Here is a 24,624-nt window from a genome sequence, read left to right as displayed (position 1 = left end):
GTGAATTAGATTGCAGTAACATGGAGCCAAAGTGAACTATGGGACTTCTGGGCTCAGGTGTGCAGAATATGTAAAAAAGAAGTAAAGTATGGATCATGGATGATAAATGATAAATGGATTAAAGGATGGTAGAACTGGCTGATGACCAAAGCACAACACACAATTATGTTAGGTTTTTTTAAAATTAATAGACCATTCCCATATTTAAAATGACACTGATTAAATATAATAATACAAATACTGATGACAATACTTTTAGTTGGTGGCTCTTTCAATTACTTAAAGTCAGTTTGGAAGTGTAAATTCAAGATATGTAATTAACTTTAATGTCTGACATTATTTTACGATCAACATTTTTGGAGTGTACATGTTATTAAGCTTTAGAAAAAGATGGAATTTCTCCAAAATATACTTTTTTGTTGTTGTTCTCTGGTATCATTTTCCCCTAAATTTCCCCTAACATCATTAAACAAGATGCAGAGAAATCAAAATGAATATCCTAAAGGCTTTAATGATAAGACATGTAAAAATAACATTCTCCATCCAGGGAATTGAATTTAACTTATTTCTAATTTTGTCAAGCTTTACTGACTCATTTTATTATTATTTTATGATAGATTTTTTGCTTGACCTTGGTTGTTTTAAATGGTGCTATTCATAAAGTTAACTTGACTTGACTAGTAAATTCTACATTACAGAAAGATATTTGTAAAACCAACATTTTGCCTGAGACTAAAAACATTCAAACATTTGTGTTCATTTCTATTATTTATCTTCAAATGATGGTTCTGTGGTTTCATTGCTTTTTATATCCAAACTCTTTTTTGAGGGTTGAAAAAAGGCCAAACCTTGCTACTGGAATGACAAGATGAAAATAGATGTCCCCTAGATTTTTACTGAAGATAGTCTGATATCGGCATGTGTGGCGTCCTTCACCCCCAAATCCCTCCCAAAGGGGAGTCTCTGGCAATTATGAGAGAAGAAATCTGTGACAGGTAATGGGATTTTCTGTGCTTCTAAAGATTATAATGCTTCTCAGGGGATTTACAGGTGGTATAATATAACTTCCTCTCCTTCAGATGATGGGCACATCATTTATGTCTTTAGATCAGATCCTGCACTCGCTTTGATAAAGACAGAGAGGTTTCACAACGCAAACTGTTCAAACAGCCTTAAGACATTTGTATCTGAAAGTAGCTGTAGATGTTTTTTTCTAAGTCGAGACCTTATGTGGTGATAATTGCAGCAACATATGAACAGCTTTGTGGAACTTGTTGGCACAACGTAAAATCTATTTCAAGGTGAGAATGTTACTCGTGTCCCCACTTTGCATGAAGACAAGAATTGCCAAAAAGAAAGTGTTTTCATGCTGTGTGCAGTGGCAGGCTTAGGTGCATTAATTTACAAACAGGCTACACATATCCCGTCCTCAGCTTGTGGGGAAATACAACAATGTTGTTTTCACAGTCTGCCACTACTCAGAGCCAGTAAATGACATAAAATGCTTTTTGTTTTTGATTTGTTGTGTCCTCTAAGTTATTGTACACAGCCACAAATGGACTGCATATCAGATTAAAAATGGAAAATGCCTGCAGGGTACGTATGAGAGCTTGCTGAGTAAGTGTCACCGCTAATTTTGTTAGCCGCTGCAAATTATAATGGTGCTGTTTTATTGCACAGGAACTTAGAAATGTTTAACAAGGTCAGTGAGGAAGAGTATACAATATGAATACTGTTGCCAAAGAGTTTTAACGTTGTAATAATACTTTCATCATCTGCACTACATGCTGCTGTTTGAAAGATTTTTCTGTAATACCATTTTTTCCTTTATTGGACTGTAGAGGGTGGCTAGTTGGACATGCTGAGAATGTCAAACAAACAACAGTATTGTCCATTCTGCAATTCAAGTCAGTGTTGGAAATAATGTGGATGGAATCGGCTCAGCAAGCCTTTTTTGCTTCAACTGCAGCCCAAATTCATTTTCATGCAGTTAACAACCAGCAACTGCTGGAATACAGCAGACAAAACAAACAAACAGACAAGTAAACAAATAACCAGTCATGATTTGTTTCATTCGTAAGCATTCAGGTGAGACAATCGGGCAGTGAATGTTGCCTGGACTGACTCATATCCAGAGATGTTATTATGAAACACCAGCTCGTTCTCTGGGTAATTAAAGATAAAACATTTGGATATTTCAAATGCAGCAGATCACACTTTGTCTTCTTCATTATATAAGAGGCCTTCACTGTCCAAAGAAAAGAAGGCTAATGCCAGAATGAGGGGAAAGAGACTATAACCACTTCACATTTCTGCATGGACATGCTTTTTGGCCTCATAATGAGACTGGATGGCTTATGGGGATATGTAAATCCTGTCCATATGTATTTGGAGGATTTGGAAAAAGTGAATGACCATGTTCCCAGTGGTACTACATGAGCATGGCCACTGAGATCCCAGTTACACTCTGCTCCTCTTCTTCTGCTGGAGATATTCAGAGAGAAATGTTGAAAGAGTTCGGGAAAACAACGCTCAGCTGTATATATGATCAAAGGACGCTATTCTGCTGTTTGCTGTTAATGACGATGTCTTCTTTCCAATTTTAACCATCAACATTATTGTGAACCCAGAAGTTAAGCCAAGTGTGATCAAGGTGATTATTATTTTTTTTCAAGCTGTAGCCATCTCCCACATAAAGGTCAGTTCCCAGGTGAGAGACCCTGACAAGGCTGATAAGGTCAGGGGGTCTGACTGCCAGTTAGCAACATTAGCTGAAAAAATACGGGCACCATGTTGGGAAAATAATGAAGAAGCACAACAAGAAGCTCTTGATTTAGCAACTATGTCTCTTTCTGACCTTCAACTGTGGTCACGGGCTTTCGATAATGACCCAATGGCAGAGACAAATGGCTGAAATTGAGGGGGTCATCAACAAGAGTCGACCTCAGTAGGAAGGCAGAGTCACCGCTCTTTTTGAGGTGTACAGAGGACAGACACACTATTTGATGGGGGGAATCTCAAATTATTCAGGGTCACCATTGCTGGACAGGGGTCTCGGGTGATTAGGTATTCAGTATGTTAAAGGTTCTGTTTAGCTGTTGTCAGGGCACCCGACATTTCTATCTGTGGCTCTGATGGAGCATGACCAGCTATGAGGAGAGGAAGCTGCCTGGGTAAAATACGCCTTGGATACCCAGCCCATCCGAGCATGACCCTGACTCAGATAAGCAGCACAAAGATGGACGGGTGAGTTTCTCACTGTGAAAAAGACTCAACCGATCACAAGTTAGAAAAAAAACATCTATATATGATACTTTTCGAGTTTTACTTTTTCCAACTCAATCATCAATTACGCGCTTAATCTAACTTTATGAGATCACGTATAACTAGAGACCTCTGTCATTATTTTTCAGCTGAGAAAACACGGTTTCCTTAACAACAGTGCTGGAGTCTATTATAAGGCCTGTCCCACAAATAAGAACAAATCAAATCAGATTACATTTCCTATAGTGACATTCTCATTTTGCTTTCCTTTAGGCTCTTCTATTAGTTCAGGTTTGTTCATTCAACCATGCTGAAGTAAAAGGAGGCGTCTTTGTCATAACAGAAGCAACTGAAACATAAAAAAAAAGTGTCATCTGAGTAGGGAATGACTTTTAAGACCGGTATTTCTTTTTTTAATTCGATTTGCATGAGAGAGTTGTGTCTGTCAATGTGCCGTTCATTTACTGGGGATGAAAAATCTCCGGTAGTATTGTCTTTAATCTAACCAGGACTTTTGTCAGCTGCACAGCTTGCAATTGTTATCACACACTGACAAAAAAACACACAGATGTGAGCAAGCAGACCCACAACACCCCGAGGAGGAAAACAGTACATCATAGCTGCTGAAAATGAATGCATACTTAAATGGAAAGCGGTGAGACATGAAATGCATACAGAGAGGAATATACTCTGTGAGCAAATAGTCTTTTTGGCTTATCGCACTAACACAGGCTAAAAAATGAACAGTTATTAATTTTGAATGAACGTTCACTGATACTAAGTGCTATCACTGATTGAATCTCACAATTCACGATGTGGAGAAATGTAGGCTGTACATTAAGGTCAGATCTCTACACTGACTTTAATCACAGTCCTTATAGAGGGCTTGCAATCGGAGGTCCTTGATAGGTGGAAAGCAGCCTATAATACCTCTCATGATGAATAACGTTTCAGAAGTTCAGGGTTTAAAGTCTAGTTTGGTGATGACAGAGGACCAATGTGCAGACTTTGAAAGGACATTTCTGAAAGGAATATTTCAATTGCTGTGTGGGCTGATAAAAGAAAGGCACTGTGTGGATGGTGAAATAAAGATTCAGTTACCAGCCAATAACATTTCTGACGGATAGATTGCATTGGCATGTTTGTTGGCAAAAAAATAAAAGTCACGTTTCAAAGATTCAAAAAAGTCTTCACAAGCAGAATCCAACTCTGATTTTATTAAGAGTGGGAACCTGCTTTGATCCAATTATTTCAAGAAGATGATAATACACTGCTTCAAGAGCCCACCTGTGAATTATTTAGACTTTATCAGAAATAATAATAAAAGAAAAGACAATTTTTCATGGCTTGAATTTGAAGACAAAAGTTGCATGTCACTGAGAGAGGTCACAAAAGTCTTGTGAATATCATCTTTAAAATGTGCTTCTGCCGCGGTGGTGTTAACAAGACACAGGGACTGGCTGTGAAAAAGGTCAGAGAGAGGGCAAATGTGGATGGATATCACATTTCCAGCGCTACACTAGTTTACATCATTATGTAAACTACTCTAGAAAGTTTAAATATTCTGTGGTGGAGTTCGATTCCATATCCTGGCTGTATTTTATGCTCTTGTGTTGCATTCAGTATGTAGGTGCATATACAACACATTTTGTTGCCTATGGGTACACGTTCTGTTGTTGCATTATAGGACATCACATACCATGCCAGAGCAAATCTGCTGTATATTATCTAGTTTACCTAGATGTCTGTCTATTGTTATTCAGGTCTGCTCCAACACAGATCTTGTTAATCGCTTTGACAAACATTGCATCTCCAGTGTGCCATAAATCAAAGCAACATAGAGTTGTGGCTCCATCAGTAGGGCCTAATCTGAATGTATCAGCTGGTATCAACTCAGAGACAGGAAATCCATACGCCTTCTGTGTGTATAGTTTGCTGTACAGCAAATTGACAGCTTCTGTTTTGTCCTGTGGATGACATGTAGTGTTGACCATTCTGCACACAAAGCCAGCTGAGAGAAGGTTAAAGAAAAAAAAATCCTGGCAGACAATAAAAGATAAAAGTAGAGCATTTATGTACACTGTCACATAATACGCTTAAAGGAGTAAGCATCTTAACAGCAGTGAGCAGAAATATCCTTAAAAGCAGCTCTGAAAAAGACAGCGAGATTGAAAATCGCAATTCACAAAAATTCCTTCCCCTAACTTCAGGACGGATTCGTTTTATGTAAAGACATCTGAAAACAGCTCACTCGCCACCACACAAGGCTACGATTTCATGCATAATCTTATACATCAGATATAAGTGCCTCTCTGTGTGAATGGGAGTGGTGGATACTGGGCTTTATGTGGAACATTACTGCCATCTAGTGGGTTTGTAAAGCAACTGCTTTCAGGCCTGAGACTACAGAACTGAACAACATATTTGACAGAATATTGGCATTTTTTCTTGATCAAGAATTACGAAAAGGTGAAACCGATGGGTCAATCGATTGTAAATACATACTAAAAAATGATTGCACTATAGTACAGTTATCATGCTTGCTCAGCCAACTATACAAAAAACAATTTTCTGACAGGTATATGGGAGAGGAAAAGTTGTTTTAGGGATATTCATATACATTTTGTCACTCTTGTAAATTCACTGGGATGGTTATTTATTTATTTTAAGGTGGCAAACAAACTGGGGACACGTTTGCATATTAGCTGTAAAGCATTTGTTGGAATAATATATAAACTAGTGGAAAAGTGAGAGAGGGTTAGGGATATAAAGTTTTACTTCTACCTACTCCTTTTTCGGGCACTGTAACTTTTGTTTGATATTTTAATTACAGTATTATTATATTTTAACATTAGGTTCCAAATAAAGTCTTTCATTCATTCATTCATTCAACTAAATGGCTGAAAAAGTTGTTTTTCTAATATTAAAGAACTTGTGAAATGAAAAAGGAGTGAGGCCTCCTCATCAATTGAACACCCATCTCTGTAGTCTTCGACCAACGCTGAAACAGCTGAAGGAGAAAGTCCCTTTATGTTATAATATCCTGCTGTCCTCAACGTACTGATTTCTTATTTGTACCTGAGGAAGAACTTTTGCAACATGAGGTTTGCCTCCGTGTTAGAAGATGAAGAAACCTCCGACAGCCAGCAGAGGGAGATAACAACGTGCATCTTCAGTCACAGAAGGTTATATTGTTGAATGTTTCAAGTTTAAATCTCAGGCTAACTTCTGTTCACAACTGCAGGACATGAATCATCTTTAAAAATAATTAGCACAGCCCCATTATTAGACATTTAGCAGTCACATGGACCAGGGAAGTGATGTAAGAGCCAAAAGTATGAACTTGATTTTAATTAATGTCACACTTCCTTCCTCTTGCTCATTAGCGGAAATAAGAACACGTTGTTGAAAACTTGAGGAGTTAATCAAGGGTAATGATGTTGAGAGGTTTAACATGAACTATTATTATCATTGTTTAATCTCAAATCACTTCATGGGATTCATTTAGGAGTGTTTACTCGTTCTTTCACTGTCACTGATGAAACGTGAAATGGATCAATCAGCATTGAACTGTTTTTCTTACATGTCACACTGATGAAATACTTTTAGACTTCTTCTGTCACTCAGATGTCTGACTCCTGTGCTGTGAAGATATGGTTTTGACAAACATGTCAAAAGAAGGATACATCACACCTCAGGAACAATAACTCATCAATGAAAAACAAAACACACACCGTTTTCACCGTAATAAAGGCCAGCTTTATTTTGTCTTCTTACAATAGATATGCTCTTCAATTAAATGGATACAAGTGGTAAATGTGACGGCTAAAAGTCCTTTTCTGAGCTGTAAAATGTTGTGGAAAAGAAAAAAACATGGCGTCACACATTATTACAATCATCATTTCAGCAGAATGAGTTTTCCCCTCTACGTCTCTACACTGAGCTGGTTCTAACAGGAACAAAAAGTGCCTCGCTGAGAGATTGTTGCAGCATATTTTGTCGAATAGATGTGACAAATCACTCGCTAAAATCATGTCTAGCAATAGGTGATGTGTAGTGGTCGTATTCCAAACAACTATTTCTGCAACTCGAGTGCTTCCATGTTGTATAGAAGTAAAAACGATGGAATGAAATGTTAACAAATGTTCATTGACAAATGAATGAACACATCCTAATGAGCAGACTCACACACTCTAGTTACGAGGCTGAAGCTCGACAAACATCAGTTGCATTTTCATTTAAGATGACTCATGAAGCTGCCTGAGATAAAGACAATCTTATCCACGTGTTAAACAATCGAACATTAAACAGATCAGTGTTGTAAATGAAACTGGGATGTTAAAAGTACACAGCATGCAGCTACTTAAAAAGCTTTGGACATTTCTTTTGAATAAAAACATTTGATGTTCCCAGTTCCTCTACAGGGAAAGTGACGTACTGTTGTTGGGGTGTTAGAAAATGTTTCAGTCCAGTTGCAATATTTCTTTAACAGAAAATAGATATGCTACAGGAATACCAAACTCTTAGACTCTAGTGTTAAACTTGTCACAGTGACTTTCTCCTCCAGCACCTTTAATAGCTTCTCATAGAGATGAATAATTAGCCCTGTTATATCCACCACTTAAATCATAAGAGACCTGAGGTATAGAGCAGTCTGTGAAGAAGTTGGGGAAAGCCAAAGTGCACAGTGTGTTATCCTCTAAGGCTCCTGCAGCCTCAGAGGGACAGTACACAGGAGGCTGGGCCGGGCCTGTGCGCAGGCTGCCCCCTGCTTTCTTAGAAGGTCCTGAGCAGCTAGTCCAGGGCTCAGAGTACAGGAGACCACCAACCAAATGGTGAGCATCGTACGAAGCGGGATCCGGGCCTCCCATCTCTGGCTGCAGCCGCAGGGGCATGCTTTGATAAAGGTCCTGGTCACTGACCATGTTGCTGTAATCAGGCCCCAGGAGCTCGAAGAACTCTGCAGCCTCAGGATTTCCTCGTTCCAAATCCTTCAGTGTCATCCCAGATGTGGAGCTGACTTTGGAGCAGTTGGCAGGCTCTGTGAAGAAAGAGGGGGGCAGATTGCGATGCCTCAAGGGTGGTTTCTTGGCTTTCTCCCCCCTTACATCCTTCACAGGGCTGAAGAGAGCTGCCAAGCTCTTGCTCTGTAAGTTGGCCTGCACTCCGTCCCGTTTAGGCAGAGTTTTGCTCTGCAAAGGGCTGGGCTGAGCCAAGGGGGAACCCTGTCTTTTAACTGGGGCCTCTGCTACGTTTCCTGGTGTTATAATGCCAGTGCACCTTTTGATCTGCTTCTGGAGATACTTCCGGTGGTTGACTTTCCTCTTGGATTTCACTGGCTTGTCCAGAGCCAGCTTGATGTTGCTCGAGGCTGAGTCTATGAAGCTGAGCAGGTCCCGGGTGGTTTCTTTGTAGTACTCGTCATTTTCTGCCTCTCCGAGGAGACTCCCGTCCAGACTTTTCTCCACGTCGTACTCCATCACAGAACCAGGGAAGCAGAAATTCATGAACTGAGGGTTCATGATTGCAGTCTGAACAGCCATTACTCTGTTGAGCCCAGCGGCTACACCTGTGGCATCCGCTGTGATCCCTGCACCAAAAGTTTCCTCAAAGCATTTCTTTTTATCTCTGATAAACACTCGGTCCTGATGCTGCTCATGAAGTTCCTGTAAACATTCCCGAGTTGAAGTGACGGGCTCTGAGGAAGGCAAGGAGATCTTTCAGGGGGCCGGACTAATGATGTCAGAACATCAAAGAGGAGGGGCAAGGGGACCGCAGGACTTAACTCTTTGCTTGTGCCCGACCACCTGCATCTAAGAGGGATTTGTCTGAAATTCCCCGCTGAGTTGAAGACAATAACCTCCGTCAGAACTCTCCCCCTCAGTTTAACTGTTTGTGTGTGCCCTGAACCAAAAAAAGCTTTCATGAAACTGGAGGGTGATACTGTAACAGTGAGCTGAAAGCCTTTAAAATCCTCATGGGGAGAGCACTTATGCCGGGCAGGATTTGATTTAAAAATCTTTCTATTAAAGTTCAAACAGGAGAAACAGTTTCATCACAAATGTTTCTTAAAAACTGAATATTTAAATCCTTAAGTTAACAATCCCACAAAAGCCTTACTTATTGTTTTATTGTTCAAACAGGGGACCCACTTGTTCAACCACTTTGCCTGTTTATGTGTTTCGTTTAATGTTTCACCAAATAGAAGTCAACTGTTGATCTAATTACTGTTCTTTAAGCCACTGAAACAAACCCAGCGATCAAATCCTGGCTGTACAGTAGAGAGAAAGGCTTTTCTGTGGGAAAATCTCTGTGCCCAAACAGATGCCACTATTTAGGAGGATCTTCCCAACTGCTTGCTTGTGTCTTAATCTGCTCATGGCAAAAGTTGATTTCTAGCGCATTCCCAGGCCAGTGGGAATTTCTGCCCTGGCCTGACAACTATTATGGGCTGCCTTTGACATAAAGCCCTACAGGGTCTAAATAGCCTCTATTCTTCGCCCGGCAGTGAAAGGGAGCTTTGTGCCAGAGATTCATTAAATTGCACCTCACAGCCCCTTCGTAAAATGGGTCTCAATAATGAACAGTCGATTTAACTAGAAAAGCTGCCGGAGCTGTTAAATTAAAGGGGAATAAAGTGCAGTTCAGGCTCAGTGTGCTAGAAGAAATGTTGACCTTAAGAAAATCAGGGTATGAAACTTCTGAGGTAAACAATAACGTAGTTACAGGAAGTTTCTCGGACAGCAGTGAACACAATGAAGGATGTGTCCCAGAGCCAGATTGTTGTCGCCAGCACTTATCCCTTTTAAAGTGGAATTTCAATCGAATTTCAAGTGATTTTTTTTTTTTACTGAATGGACTAGTAGACGTAGTTTAAATATGAAACAGTGACACTTGATGTTACACTCTGCATATTTTCTGTTTGTTAACCAGGGAATGAAGAAGTCTCATCTTCCACTTTCTCATTTTACATTTGATGCTGTTGCTGAATAACTTAAAGGAGGACACTCCTCTTACAGAAGTGCAAGCTGAGGCCAGGCACTGGCACATTTAAGAGTTTCAGGGGAATTAACAAAAAAAAAAAAAAAGGTTTAGAGCAGCGAGGAAGTGAGGCCATTAAATAATTCTTTGTTATGTTAATTCCTGCGGTAGGAAAGGGACAGTGAAACCGATAGTGCTGATCTATCTGAGGCCCCAAATAGGTCTGTGATGCAAAAACATCCAGAAAACTCAAATATATGATCTTTAATGATTATAAAAAAATATATATGTTTATATTTCTGTTAATACATCTGACCATGATAGTATTCTGTTCTTCAGTTCACTGGGCTGAACACATTTCACTGTTTCTAGTGAAGGAACATGAAGGTTTCTCTGCAGACGTATCACAACATCCTGAGAACGCAGTGAAGTGGTTTTGAGTTTTAACGCCTGCCTGAAGGGATTCTGCCTCCCTCTCTTTGCTAGTGGCACAGTTTTTGGCAGTGTGACATCATCACAGTCATGGCAGCCATATCCCCCCCCCCCCTTTTTTTTTCAGTAAAGGAGCTTTGGCTTTTGTGCTGGTGGGTCATTCACATCACAGAGCCTGACGCACGGACCCCGGAAACAAGTTTCTATTGTTGCATAAAGGCTGAGAGGGTGAGAGGGGACGGGCTGTGCCAGACCAGCTCGGAAGAAATATATAAACTGAGAGCACGACCGCGATGTTTTCGTCTTGTTTTTACTCTCAAGATACTGATGTTAATTACTATGGAGTTATTTTTTTTAATTCTTATAATGGAGCAGTGTTAATCACAGAGGTCAAACTATTGATTGAATTTTAAAAACGTATTATCTTTGGACCTTTGGGAAATTTTAATTGTAGAAAAATAATTAGTAGTACACTGTGCCTTTTAATTGCCTGTTGTTCAGTGCACAGTGCTTGTTGTTCTGTTAAACATTACCTCCACGCCCTCTGTCCCTGAGAATTTAATTATTCAGCAGTAACCAACCCCGAGGGATCGGGGTGCTAAGTGCAGCGTGATGTGACACACACAAGCTTAATCTCTTCCTTTTAGTGTGTGGTCCCTGTCTGAGCAGGGACATACTCAGAGTTTGGGGTCGAGCGAATACTAATAACACCTTTGATTGATGGCCAGTGTCAGAGACTTAGAAAAGGCTGGCTAAATTAATGACCTCTCAAAGTCCTGAGAAAAGTTTAGGGATGGCATTTAGTGGTTGGGACCCCGTCCTCCCCCATGTTTAGCTGTGTTTCTTTCTACGGGGGGAGCCTGAAGCCAGTCAGGCCTGGGACAAAATGTGGAGAAGTCAGGCTTTGTGTCGCTTGGTAGAAAATCAACCCACATACCAGTGTAGGACATGTTCCCCATCTGCTTCACAAAGTCAAGTCATGTCAGGAATTTCTCTTCAAAAAGGAAGGGGGAGAAAAATGACTGTCCAAACAGTTCAAAGAAAATTATAAAGTAAGAAGAGGTGCTGTCATTGCCAGTCGAAGAGTTTTAGAGTCAGTATTTTCATGACGTTTGGGCGTTTTACAAAAAAAAAAAAAAAAGATAAAAAGTGACTTCATGATGAACTACAAAGCCTCTTGGCCCCTGTTGAGTCCTGCGTTCCCTCACCACTTCTCTCTTAACCTTCCATCAACTCCTCTCAACCTCTCTGGCACCCCAGGAGTTGTATTAATAATATTACTAGCAGGGGGGGAACAAACCAGGGTCTATGGTCTGCCTCGGTACCACAATTTAAAGCTTTAATGGCAGCCAGTGAATGAATGCGTGTCAGGGGGACTCCCACAGGTTGGGCCGCAGGGGCGAGGTCAGCAGGCGTAGCAGCAATAACCTCCCACCACTCGCTTTATTGGCCTCCTCCGATTGGGTTTTTATTAAATCTCAAGCACATGCGATTGCTCCTGCTAGATGAAAGTAACTGAAAAGCTTCTGTCTCCCTGAAACGTGACAGAAACGTGCGCCGTAACAGAACCGCAGCTTCAAAAAGTGATTAAAACGCAATTTAAAAGATGCAATGACTTTATATTTTTAAAAGTTTTTAATCAAAAGAAAGGTTTTCTTGGGAATAACATCAAATAAAGAGAAGGCGGCATAAGACAACCCGAATTAAAAATATAAAAATGTGATGAAGGCACAAATCAAGTTTATTATTACACTGTGAGCATTTTCAATGTTTTTTCTATTTGGTGTCAAACCCTTTTCCTGAGAATGATGTGAGAAATGCAGAAAAACAAATACACCTGATGACAAAAGACAAACCGATGAGACCGACAACAGAAACGTCTTTTTGATGAAAGCAAAGGGGAAAAATTAAATTGACAGAAGAGAATGACTCTGAATGTTTCCCTGATTTGAACAGTGACTCGGAGGAAGACAGATCCTGATTGTGTTTGAACTTTAAAAAAATAAATAAAGAGGCACTCCCCCCTTTTGATACTGAAAATGTGATTACATGAAAACACATGTTTCCCACTCTTCAACACTGTAATCAACAAACACATCTCCTTTTTTGCCAATGCTTGTGTAGCCTTCTGTCTCTGAGCCTTTGGAAAAATGTACTTTGGCAAAAAGAAAAGGCGTGTGTACAATTTTGATTTTTACCAAGAAAATCAAGAGTGAGGTGACATTCAAAATCATCTTCAACATTGATTTTTAAGAACGTATTAACTTTGGCATGAAGACTCGGTCACCCTGTGAATTATTCTGTCTCACTGATTGAAGTTGGACAGCGCTGTGTTTGGTGTTTTTTTTTCCTGATTGTGTAACATTGTTCTGCTGTTAGCGACTAGTGGCTTCATGCAGGATGATGTTTCTTTTTAGCCTGCTTGATCCACTCTCGGAAATACTTCACCTCTAATGCCCGAGCTTGGCGGACTGAAGGCGGGTCATGGTCATTGCTGTAGCGGAGGTCCAGGTGATGCGCGCCATCAGGAATCATAATAGAAACCAGAGAGTCTGTTATGTTGTGAGTCACTCCACCAGCTGACCAAGGGTCAAGTCCTCCATTACTGAAAAACAACAGCAGAGAGAGTGTGCAGTGAATATATACGGTCAGACACCTAATCAGACATGTGGAGTTACCGTTTTAATATTGTTGTGTTAAAGCTCAAAGCACCTGCTCTTAAACTGCGTGTTGTTATGTTTTATAGCTTCAAAAAATGGAAGCCAAACAAGCGAGGTACACAAATACACTAAAAACAAGTACTCAGCTATTCTAAGTGTTTTCACAAACTTTGCAAAAGGTAACTGTATTAGTGTATCACATGCACACAAATCCTTCTGTGTAACTCCTGAGGCTGGACATCCACCTGGCTGCTCTGAATTTGTGTTGTTTCCTTAACTGCATTAGACAATCCCAGAAAAAAAAACAGGAACCTTCTGCTTACCTGAAGATGATGTTGCTGTGAGAGGCGATGTTCTTCCCACCGTAGACGATATCTGCCCAATCTGCTCGCGGCCTGACACCAAATATGACGTTACACTCGTCGGAGAAGGCCTGGAAGTTCCACTCCTCGGGTTCAAACATGTCCTGGACGCCATCTGTGCACATGGGCATCACCATCTCCGTGCAGGACTGTGGATGAAAGATGGAGCAGGCATTCACCGTGACAGGTAAATCACATCTGGTGTGCCGTTTGCATTCAGCACGGCACACACACTTCTCTCCCTGCACTCTGTGTTAACACACCTGGTAAAACCAGCCGAGTAAGCCCAGGCTGCTGGTGGCTGTCTGAGATGTGTTGAGACAAGACGAGCTGCCGGTGAAGTTGTAGTACACCTTTGCTGCTTGGGAGACACCGTGCAGCAGCTGGCGGTCGGACACAGTGGAATCAAACGCCAGATTTTTGCACACCACCTTAAAAATATAAAACATTAAAAAAAAAAACACAAAAATTAAACTAGTGTGTCAATTATTACTTTTCACTGTAGGCAAGATTTAAAATCTATGAAGACATTTTCTTTGAAACAACCTGAAATAGAACGATCTAAACTCTATTTCTCTGATACCCGTGTTGTTTATCCAACTATCTCCAAGACTAAAGATGTTTTTTTGTGGCCCATAAAGTCTTTCCACATAAAAAGTGGTGGCGCCTGATTTGCATATGAAATTCCCTGGAATGAACTTGAATTTATAGCTCTAATCTTGGCACGGGAGGGGGGGGGGGGGGGGGGGACTTCTATTACGTAAAGTCAGTGATCTAAATGAATTAAATTTGTGCAGAAGTGCTTACTTCTGTTTTGTTTGAGCGCGGTTGATTTCTCAGAATTAATAGCACGGATGATAAATATTTGAGTTGGAGCTTTTGTTTAACTCCGCTGCGTGTGTTGTTATGGTTGCAGCGGCAGAGTTGGCCGCGGCTGTTGTTCTGCACTCTTTGTGAGGCCGAGAAACTGGGCTTTTCTTGTTTAGAGGTTGGAGGGGAGCTGCGCTAGTGTGGAGTCTGTTACTAAGGCTTTTGTCTGCTGGCTGGGGAGGAGTTGGTGGTCGATGGATGAGGAGGGCCACAGACATGTCCAACCAAAGATTTATACTGTGAAAAAAAACACTGCAATTGCTCCAAAGCATCTTCTCCTTACTTTTCAGATAGGATTAGGCTTATACATTCATCTCTGCCAACAGATTTCCCTCCTCTAAGCCCTCAATACCCCGTTCTCACACTCACTCAGATAATCACATTAGCTTTGTCATTAAAAAAGCTCCTCTTTGCACCCACTGCCTAAACCGCTTAAACCACCCATAGGGGTCGCATACATTAGAGGCAAGGAGCCAAAAAAACAACAACTCTAAATGACCATTTAGTGTTTACTTCACCTTACACGGTGCAGCTGCATCTACTCAGTGGTGAAAAGACGAACAAATAGGCAAATCAAAAATGTATCACACGAGTTAAAGTTTTGTCATGAGGTGTGGTTTGGGGGGGCTCGGAAGGGAAGCGGCAAACTGAGAGTTGGGGGTCAAAAGCAGGTCTCGGTTTATGCACGTGACATGCCAAGGTGACTGGTGGAATATACTACAGCCGAGTCCATCAGCCCCCCTGGGAAAACAGCCTTGTGCTCTTTTTCAGGATGTCACATACCGGTTTTTTTTTTTTCACATTTTAAAACGTAAAGCTTTCACCATAAATGATGAAAGATTCTTTTCAATGTTGGCAAATAATGCCAGTACTCCCCCCCCCCCCCTCCCACATGAAGTGTGCAGTGAAGTATTTGTTACAGTGTCGTTCAAAGGAGAGTGGTGACGCTTTGTTTTAACGGCCTCATGAGCTGCTCTGGGCAAATGTCCTCTTTCTGCGGTGCCATGTGAGCGCCCTAAGAGGAACACCTCAGAGATCTGACGGAGTGTGCAAATGAAAGGGCCCGTTGGTACCGCAGAAGAAAAGAATGGTGGCTTACTTGTAGCTCGTCATCTAAAGAATACTTAAAAGTTAAAAGGAAACTAGATCCTTATGAATATTAATGAAGCTAATTGGCAGCTGTTGTAAACAAAAGCTAAGCAGACCACAACAAACACTTGTAACACAATCGGCTAAATCGCACATTCATTTTAATTAAGGACAAGCTGTCAGGACAAACCAGCTGCTTAACTAAAGGCAAACAAAAAAATTAAAGTTACATTTAACTACAATCCTTTGAGTGTTAATCAATTTGAAGTTTAACTTGAACATAATTTTTTCTGGATACTTTCTTTTCAGCTTTTGCTGTAAAACAACCTGTGTCACACCTAGTTTTCTAAAGGCTTGATTTGCATCTTAGACACCGTTTTTTGTTTTGTTTTTAACAGTATTGTTCAGGGGCGGGATGTACCTGGATCGGCCAGCGAGGGAGTGGCTGAAGGAAATTCGCTTCGTAGGGATAATCCACCATGGCCAGATTGACCCAGGTGTCCTGAAGCCAGTTCTTGAAGACGACAGCTTGGTACTTGTTTTTGAGAGGAGCACACAAACTGAATTCTTCTGACAGCCACTGAAGACCAGAAGCTAACAAAAGAACAACAAAGAGTAATTACAAACTTACAAATTAACAAAATATCATTTTCACTTCACTTCCAGTATCTTCTACAGCTACTACTGCCTCTACTGGGTACTAAAATATGACATTGTTGTTTTAAACACGATACACCAAAGTGTATTTAATGACTACAGCTCCCATGAGACTTAACAGGAGTGATGTTACAACCTAACGACAGGTTTAGAAACCAAAGACTAATAAAGAAACATCTGTTTTTTTTATGGTCGGATCGAAAAGGTGCTCAAACTTAAATGTGTAGTTCAGGAACAAATGTTCATTTACGGTTTAGACTTTAAACAGAAAACCTTCAGCACCATGCTTCATGTTGTCATGTTGACTGAAGACATGAAGAAGTTTAGCCTATTCCTAATTTTCTTTTTTAATCTCTGTAGTCTGAATACATCAGCTCCACACATGCCGTCACTGAGGTGAACACAATTTATTGGGCAGAAGGAACAAATAAAAACTTTCATCTGTCTATTTGAGGATTGAGGGTCACTGAGATCTGCTTTAAAATATCAAGAATCAACGAAAGGGCAAATAAAGTGTGCTTTTTTTTACTGGAGTTTTTAAACCAGTGTTGATAGATATGAAGTGCTGCTCGGTTCACTAAAGCTTACTCTTATAGTTAAAGATTGTGATAATCGGGGCGCTGGTGGCGCATTGGTTAGTGAGCGTGTGGTGCATGTGTGGTGGCTGTAGTCCTCCAAGCGGTCAGCCCGACCTGTGGCTCCTTTCCCTCATGTCATTCCCTACTCTCTCTCTCCCTGATTCCTGACTCTATCCACTGTCCTGTCTCTAGAATAAAAGGCACAAAATGCTAAAAAAAAGTATGGGAAGTGGGGGGGGGACACATTTTCTTACTCTGATCTCAGCAGAATGCTAAAGAAGTAAGATGATCTGAGTCATGCCGGTCTTATCTGACAGTCTGTCATCAGTGGAGAAGCTTCAGACGTTGTACCCCGCATCACTACAGTTTGAGCATCAGTCTGCTTTCAGGCTTTAATAGACTGTTAATGAACGGAAACCACATGGACGAACGCGAGGACATTCTGAAAATCTACGAGACTTCCTCAGAGAAAGAGGAAAAATAGTCTTTAATTCTGAGAAACTCAAATAACCCTCACAGATAAGATAAATACTGACTGTACCACTCACCAGAGGAGGAGACATTATTGATGGCTTTCCATGACTTTCTGATGTTTGCGTCACAGTTGTACCCACTTCTGGCAAAGTCCTGTGTCACTACTTTGTAGAAGTCTCCGCATGGTACCATACCGGGGAACTGCCATATTGGTGCGGAGGCTGCCAGAGCTCTGAAACACACCATTCACCGTCCTGAGTGATCTTAGATTTGTTTAGCAGGTTTGCAGCACACAGCTTTGTGGAAGTCAACGGTATCACTGACTCATGCTGGACTCATGTCTTACCCAACAACTATATTGGGATATTTCATCCTGAACCAGGCGGAGAGCATCCCTCCGTAGGACCCTCCCACAGCGATGGCGGGGCTGTGCTGGGCTCCAGGTAAAGTCTGCTTCAGGCTCCGAATCAGCACTGCAAAATCTGCCAGGGCCTGCTCCGAGCTCAGGTAGTTCAGGTGTTTGCTGTCCTGCAAGCAGAAGAGAAATACTGTGGTAAAGCAAAAACGAGCTGTCCAAATTTAAATAATACAAACATTTCAAATGATTTGCTGCCCCTGAGATAACTTGTTTAAATTACTTCATACTCAATGAGGCATTGTTTTGTTTCTGATGTTGTTTTCCTCCTGAGCTGTCAGACAAACGTCAGCACATTTAAATCAGATCTAGATGTGCTCTAAGTGTATCACTGCACCTTTACTTACACTGTAAGAGTCCTGTCCAAACGGCAGGGACTCTCCATAGTAACGATGTTCTGCAAAAACCAGCATGGCGCCCAGCTCCTCTGCAATTTCCCACATGAAGCCCTGCGGAGAATCAATGGCAGGTGTTGAATCAGACTGAGGATGACGTGCAGTGGAAATACAAGGTAACTGATCGGGATGCTTTACGGTATTGTTGCAGAACCAGGTGATGTCGCCTTCGTTGCCGGTGTAGAACAGAATGGGTCCTCCAGGCTGCTGCCAGTGCTCGGCAGCCACGAGGTATCTCTGTTTGAAGGTGCCATCCTCAAGGAATCCAAAGTGATCGATCTGGAAAAAAAACAAAAAAAAAAAAACTGAATGTGTAATCTCAAAAAATGATTAGAAAATACAAACGTCATCATCACTTAAGTTTCAGATATCTGAGCTGCAAACCAGGACCAGAACCCTTTATCTCAAAGTTCACTACTGTGTCCTTTTGTTGAACATCAATTTCAAATGCAATTCAGAAAAAGCCCAATCATTTAAAATATAAATAACAGATTCGTCAGATCTGACAACCTCTTGTGCATCAGAAACCTGCACATTAAATGTAGGAGGATGCAGTCTGGTTCACATTAAGTGTTAGGGCCTGGATGTGATCGGTGTATGCCTGGCACTGTGTCATCTATGGCGGTGTGAGGTGACAGTCCCAAGGTTTGATTTTTAGAGTAATTAGCCCCAATTTGTATTAAAATATGTTGGAGCCTGTTCAAGGGATGCCACATTAGTTCCACTTTCGATGAGCTCTGAGATATCCTTTCATCAAACCTCAGGGACTCTCTGTGCATCTCCCCCTTTCAACTATTCCCCCCCCCCCGTATTCTTTAATAAACAAAAGCAGAGGGAAAACCAACAACCTCACAGAGAGGGCGACCCCATGAGGGGGCTTGGTTGTCTGATCCTTGAAACAGTCCCAACACTTAATACAAAATGATTTTGTTTCGTTCCCCCCCCTCCCTCATCGCCCACTTCCCTCCTCGGTGGAGACAAAGGAGGCAGCAATTTTATGAGCCAATGACAGCAAAAAGATTCTGGGGCCCTCAATGTGTTTATTCAAGCCTCCACTCGTAAGCATTTGGCAAAGTTTTTAAGTGTGAGTGAACCATGAGAGCCTTTATGGGAGAGTTCTGCAGTTTGGCTGCAGAATAAGTGACAGGCGTGATGTGATGGTCATGCAAAGGACAAAGTTATACTTTATGAACAAAGTGTTGAGTAAGCTTTATTTCAAAGTAAACGTGAAGTGCAGTTGTTTGATTTGTGTGCTTTTAGTTATTTAGACTGGGGTTGTAAAATAAAAGAATCTGGATTTCAAAAGTCACAATATTTTTGCAATATCAACAACTTCCCACACTCTATAATCCAAATGGACAAAATAAAGTTGCTGAATATATAAAGTACTTCACCAGAAGGACCACCGGTGAGTACTGTATCATACCACTCAGTATGCACATCACACAGCCTACAAGATTGGTTTCATAACAAATCCACACCCTGAGCAGTGATGCCACCTTGTGGTTGTTGCAGGCAGCGCTGGATTTGTTTGCTTTAATTAAAAGTCATTGCCCACATCATAAACGCCTACTGAAGAGAGAGAGAGAGATTATCTCATGTGTTACAGTCCAGCAAACAGACACATGAGGGGGTAACAAAAAAAAACTTCAGTAAGTGCCGGCAGTAAATTTAGAGGATGCTAACAACAGACACTTCCATTCATTGTCTGGAGGCAAAAAGCAGTGGAGAGGATTTCCTCAGGTCGACTGGACGATCACTTGGTGCTCTCCTCACAGCAGCTCGTCCCAAAAGAGAGACACAAAAAACTGCTGCACGCATGAGTGATCTTTTTTTTTTAGTAAAAATCTGCTGACTTGTTGGTAAAGAGAAGTGGATGAGCGGGATTTTATTTGTTATATTTTTTAAGAAGAATATCGTAGCTTCTTATTGAACATATTTAAAAAAAACCAAAAAAAAAAACAAGACAAGACAATGGGCGTCAGAAAAGAGGAAATGGTCTTTATCTTGATGTCAGTGTGGCTGATTAGTCAGGAAGCCGTGGGTTGGACCAGGTGTGGAGCATTGTCCCCTAATCCAAACACAGTTAAGAGCACACACACACACACACACACACACACACACACACACACACACACACACACACACACACACACACACACACACACACACACACACACACACACACACACACACACACACACACACACACACACACACACACACACACACACACACACACACACACACACACACACACACACACACACACACACACACACACTATTAACAGTTAGTTCTATAAGACTTTAAAGATGGTGGATTTTTATTTCATTAACAGATCGACTAAACTTTAGTCCATAAAACATCAGTTACAACTTGCTTTTAACACTCTTCAACAAAACTTTTAAGATTTAAAAATGTTGTTTTAAACGCAGACAAAACCAAAGTCCTGATGTTTTCTGATGCTGAATCTAAACCCGATCTCTCTGCAATCTCCACCTGTCATGGTACACAGGTTGAGTCTTAGTTTGGAGCTACAGATCTCTTAGTGTTTCAATCGATGAGTCTCTGTATTTACACCTCACATTCAGCAGCTGGTAAAAGATGACAGCTGAAACTGTGCTTTGTTGTTCGCGTGAAACTCTGTAAATTGTGCTGCTGCCTGTCCCGGTCAGGACACTCTTGAAAAGGAGATTTTTAAATCTCAACGAGTTTTCTTTCCTGGTTAAAATAAAGTGAAATAAATTAAACAGTTTCTTCCGAGGCCAAGTTGACATCACCGTTGTTCAGTACAGAACAAATAAATTCAGAATGTACTAAAAGTAAGATGAGGTGGAGTAGAACATTTTGTGATTTGAGGATTTGAAACCACAAATATTTTTCATGCATGTTTAAAAACAATAACTTGAATAACGAATTGCTTAGCAAGGAGCGAATATGATGAATCATCTTATAATTGACTTCTCAGTTCTGATTGGCTAATACACACCTCATTCCAATCTTTATACCTCATTAATGCTTTTACATTCAGTTCAACAACTTTTTTTGTTTTTCATGTCCTGTGCTTTTTCTTTTCCAAAGTTTTCACACAAGGATCCTGTTGTGCATACAGACTGTCTAATTTATACAGAATGATGTTGTGATGTCTGGATATACAGATCATTCAATATGTTTCAGCATATATGTTTTCAACTTAGTTTTAAGACTTTCATTTCTGCTTTCAGTCAATGTGGGAGGAGAGCAGAAATGAACTGAAACTGCTCAGTAAATGTTCAGTCAAGGATTAAGGGCGTACAGTAACCTCCACTTATTCTCTGTTAGTAGTAGCCTAAATGATTACACTGTGCATCGTTTACCTCACCATCTGTGACACCACTAACAGGAGAGTAATAATAAAGACACAAGCTCGGTCCTGTGACTGTATGAGTCAGCTTCACAAGTCACCAAGCGTGACGCTGCGTTGCAAACCACCGCACACTCTCAAAGTGCAACATGATGCTCCATGAAGTAACAGAAAAGGGGAAATGTAAAAGGCTGAATGAAGATCTCTCAAAGCCCCCCTGAGTGTTTCACATTCACTGGGCCCTGGAGACCCTTTTAGGCTGAGAGCCAGGAGGGACAGCTACTGCTGGTAGGAACGGAGCCAACTGTGATAGTTTCCCCTTCACTACAGGAAGCCCGGGCGGAAACACCAGACACAACAGACCAACAACTTCAGGGTTAAGTGCATTGAATATTTTAGAAAGTGCATGAAGAGAGAAGTGAAAAGTGAATTAATGAAGCAATGTAAGAAGACAGGAAATGTTCAGAAGACATTACTTTAAGTTTTTTTGTTTTTCTAAAAGATCCTAGTGTTATACCAATCCAGATAACACTAACTGTACTTTCACATTGTAGCTAAGAAGATGCTTTGGGAAAAATGTTTGAATCATAGATCAACTTCATCACTACAACAGAATTCAAACATTTAAAATTGAGGTGAAAGAGAAAGAAGCCACATGCATCAACAGCAGTTTTATCATCTTAAAAAATGAAGGCACACTCACCCTCTGATCAAAATAAAATGTCTCATAAGTGATGGGGGGCTCAGTGGAGAAAGGTAACCCACCATGCCTGGTGAAAAGTTGTGATCTGAGGGCAATCACGTGCAAACAGGCGAAACACAGCGTCAGGATGCAGGTAGCTGCAGCTCTGTTCAAAACCTCCATCCTGACTCCAGCTGCTGCTGTCACACACACACAGCTCACGGCAGACTGGTCTCCAAATAATGAGGTCGCATGATCTTTCCTGGTAGCACCGGGAAGAGGAGACCTGTCCCGTCAGAGAGAGGAAGTGAGACTCGCCTGTCAGCAGATCCACAGAGGTGTTGAGTCAGAGCCTGAGCAGCCCGCTGCTGCAAATAAAACACACGCGCTTCAACCAGTTTTTCAACACTTTTACAACTTTAGTTTTTCACCATAACCGGCTGACAACCAGCAGCAGAGAACAGATGGTTCAATCTGTAAATAAGCTCGCAATGGTCGATGGGAGTCTGAGTTTCACGTGTGAATCAAATGAATTGTAAGCTACAAAGAATCAGTCTCTTAAAGGAGACGTACCGTATTTATAGATCAAAGACACCTTTAACAAGCATTAGACACTACTTGTGCACCATTAGATAACAAGACCTTGTTTGTCACTTTGGGTGTAAAATCCCATGTAAGTGAAGTTATACTTAGTTCCTAATGTGTTGGTTTTATTACGAAAGTCCTAAACGGAAATACTAATGTTTACTTTTATGATCGCTGCACAACTGCAACTGCACAATGCCTTTAAATGCACACTTAATTTATTGTTACATTTCTTGTAGTGCACCCTGGTTCGTTTTATACATTTAATATAAATTAATTTTTTTGTACAACTAGCATTGTTTTCCACTTTACCTAAGATTTGACAGCAGTTACTTATTTTACATTTTTTTCCATGTTTTTAAGACAGTATGGGAATTAATAACACTATATAAAACTATATTGGGATAATATGCTTCCTTTATGAGTTCGACATAGATTTATTGTGAAATGTTTACGGGAAGTATTTTGACATGTGCATTGACGTTACTTTGGATTTTACAAATAAATGTATAACAGTTGTAAAGAATTAATGGACTCAATCAAAGTTTTAAATAAAAGAGAATAATGAATATTTCTAACTCTTAATGTAAACAGTAAAGGGAGTTTGTATCTCTTTTGAAGGCTGTGGAGTTGTAGTCCTCTAGTCACCGTGTGCCATCTAGGGGTCGGAGTACATAGATAGCTCCATATTTAGTTTTATTCTGAAATATTTTCCGGAAGTTGTGTATGTTATGATCGATTGACGCTTGTTTTATCTACACTGCTGTACCCAAAAGTGGCCGGTAGATGGCGGCAAAAACTGTATTTTTTATTAGGGCAACTATATCTGCTGCCAAACCTTCGCTTTTCACTTGTTATCTTTAATATTTGGAGTCTTTTCAAACAGATAATAATCTCAATACGGGTTATTTACTAAAGCAGTGTATCACCGTTTTCTTTGTCTTGATTATTTTGCTATAAGGAGAGAGAAAATCTATTTTATCCACGCCACAGTGTCCTGCCGTCTAGTGGTCGCAAGAAGTACCTACAGTTTCAGATTAGTCAAGTCCTGTCAATATAGGTATGGATATACTTCCGGTACACATTTCATAATAAAACTACAAACGGACCAAGATGGTGACTTATTACATTTTGAACATTTGTTATAACGCTGCTGGCAAGAGGACTAGATTTAAACATTCGTATTGGGGGAAAAAATACAGACAGTAAACAGCAATTTGCAGATTTTTAAATTTCTGAAATGAAAAGACAAAAACAAGACTTTTAGTGTTGTTATTTAATGTTATACAGAGTCATTATCAGGGATTATTTTGTACACATAAAGGAAAAGAAGCACAAACTTGTTTCTTTTGTATTTTTCATATTGCGCTGACAAAAACATGAAAATAATTTAAAGTAAATGCTGTTAAATCTAAGGTTAAAGGCAAAACAAAAATTCTCCCCAGCCGTACAAAGATATTACTGCAAATTAAATGTATAAAAGCAAAGTGCCAGGATGTACTACATGTCTGTACAACAAAGGGAAAAAAAATGTTACAATAAAATAAGTGTGCAGTAAATGGCATTGTGCAATAAAGTACATTACAGTTATGGCAAATATAAGAAACAAAAAGTTAGACACTACAAATTAAAATAAAACATGCTGGACAATCAAAACTTTCACAATAAAAGCATATGAAGAACAACAAGTACAGAACTACATGAACATACTCCTTTGAACAAATTAAAAGTGATAAAATTTCATGGCTAGGCAGTAACAACAAAGGCAGAAATACTCACGTCTATGGATATAAAATAAAAAGCTGACAGTCAAAAAACAAAAAAAGTAAACTGA

The 24,624-nt window shown here is 40.4% G+C and overlaps 2 protein-coding genes across 2 annotated transcripts; both read right to left on the bottom strand.

The window, feature by feature from the left end:
- Window positions 1-6,852: 6,852 nt before the first annotated feature.
- On the bottom strand, window positions 6,853-11,833 carry LOC132980741 (protein FAM181B). The gene is given in 3 exon segments (XM_061047041.1): window positions 6,853-8,974; window positions 8,977-9,044; window positions 9,046-11,833. Coding segments are annotated over 3 exon segments (1,227 nt in total). The 5' UTR covers window positions 9,078-11,833; the 3' UTR covers window positions 6,853-7,847.
- A 466-nt stretch (window positions 11,834-12,299) lies between these two features.
- Window positions 12,300-22,705, bottom strand: prcp (prolylcarboxypeptidase (angiotensinase C)). Its single transcript, XM_061047039.1, has 9 exons — window positions 22,227-22,705; window positions 18,316-18,456; window positions 18,130-18,231; window positions 17,714-17,895; window positions 17,442-17,599; window positions 16,080-16,252; window positions 13,963-14,130; window positions 13,661-13,848; window positions 12,300-13,282 (listed from the first exon to the last, which is right to left on the bottom strand). Exons 1-9 carry the CDS (start codon window positions 22,386-22,388, stop codon window positions 13,069-13,071), a joined length of 1,488 nt encoding a protein of 495 aa, XP_060903022.1. The 5' UTR covers window positions 22,389-22,705; the 3' UTR covers window positions 12,300-13,068.
- Between the last annotated feature and the right edge of the window lie 1,919 nt (window positions 22,706-24,624).

This window comes from Labrus mixtus, chromosome 9 (assembly GCF_963584025.1).
Source record: "Labrus mixtus chromosome 9, fLabMix1.1, whole genome shotgun sequence".
NCBI lineage: Eukaryota > Metazoa > Chordata > Actinopteri > Labriformes > Labridae > Labrus > Labrus mixtus.
This window is presented reverse-complemented; position numbering and strand designations above follow the sequence as displayed.

Bases quoted from the DNA above. Each gene is read 5' to 3' on its own strand.
- prcp (XM_061047039.1), bottom strand. From the start codon at position 22,388: ATGGAGGTTTTGAACAGAGCTGCAGCTACCTGCATCCTGACGCTGTGT. The intron at 16,253-17,441 runs GTGAGTGGTACA...TTCTTTTGTTAG, and splicing joins CAATAATGTCTCCTCCTCTG to CTTCTGGTCTTCAGTGGCTG. The intron at 14,131-16,079 runs GTACATCCCGCC...TATATTTTTAAG, and splicing joins TCCCTCGCTGGCCGATCCAG to GTGGTGTGCAAAAATCTGGC.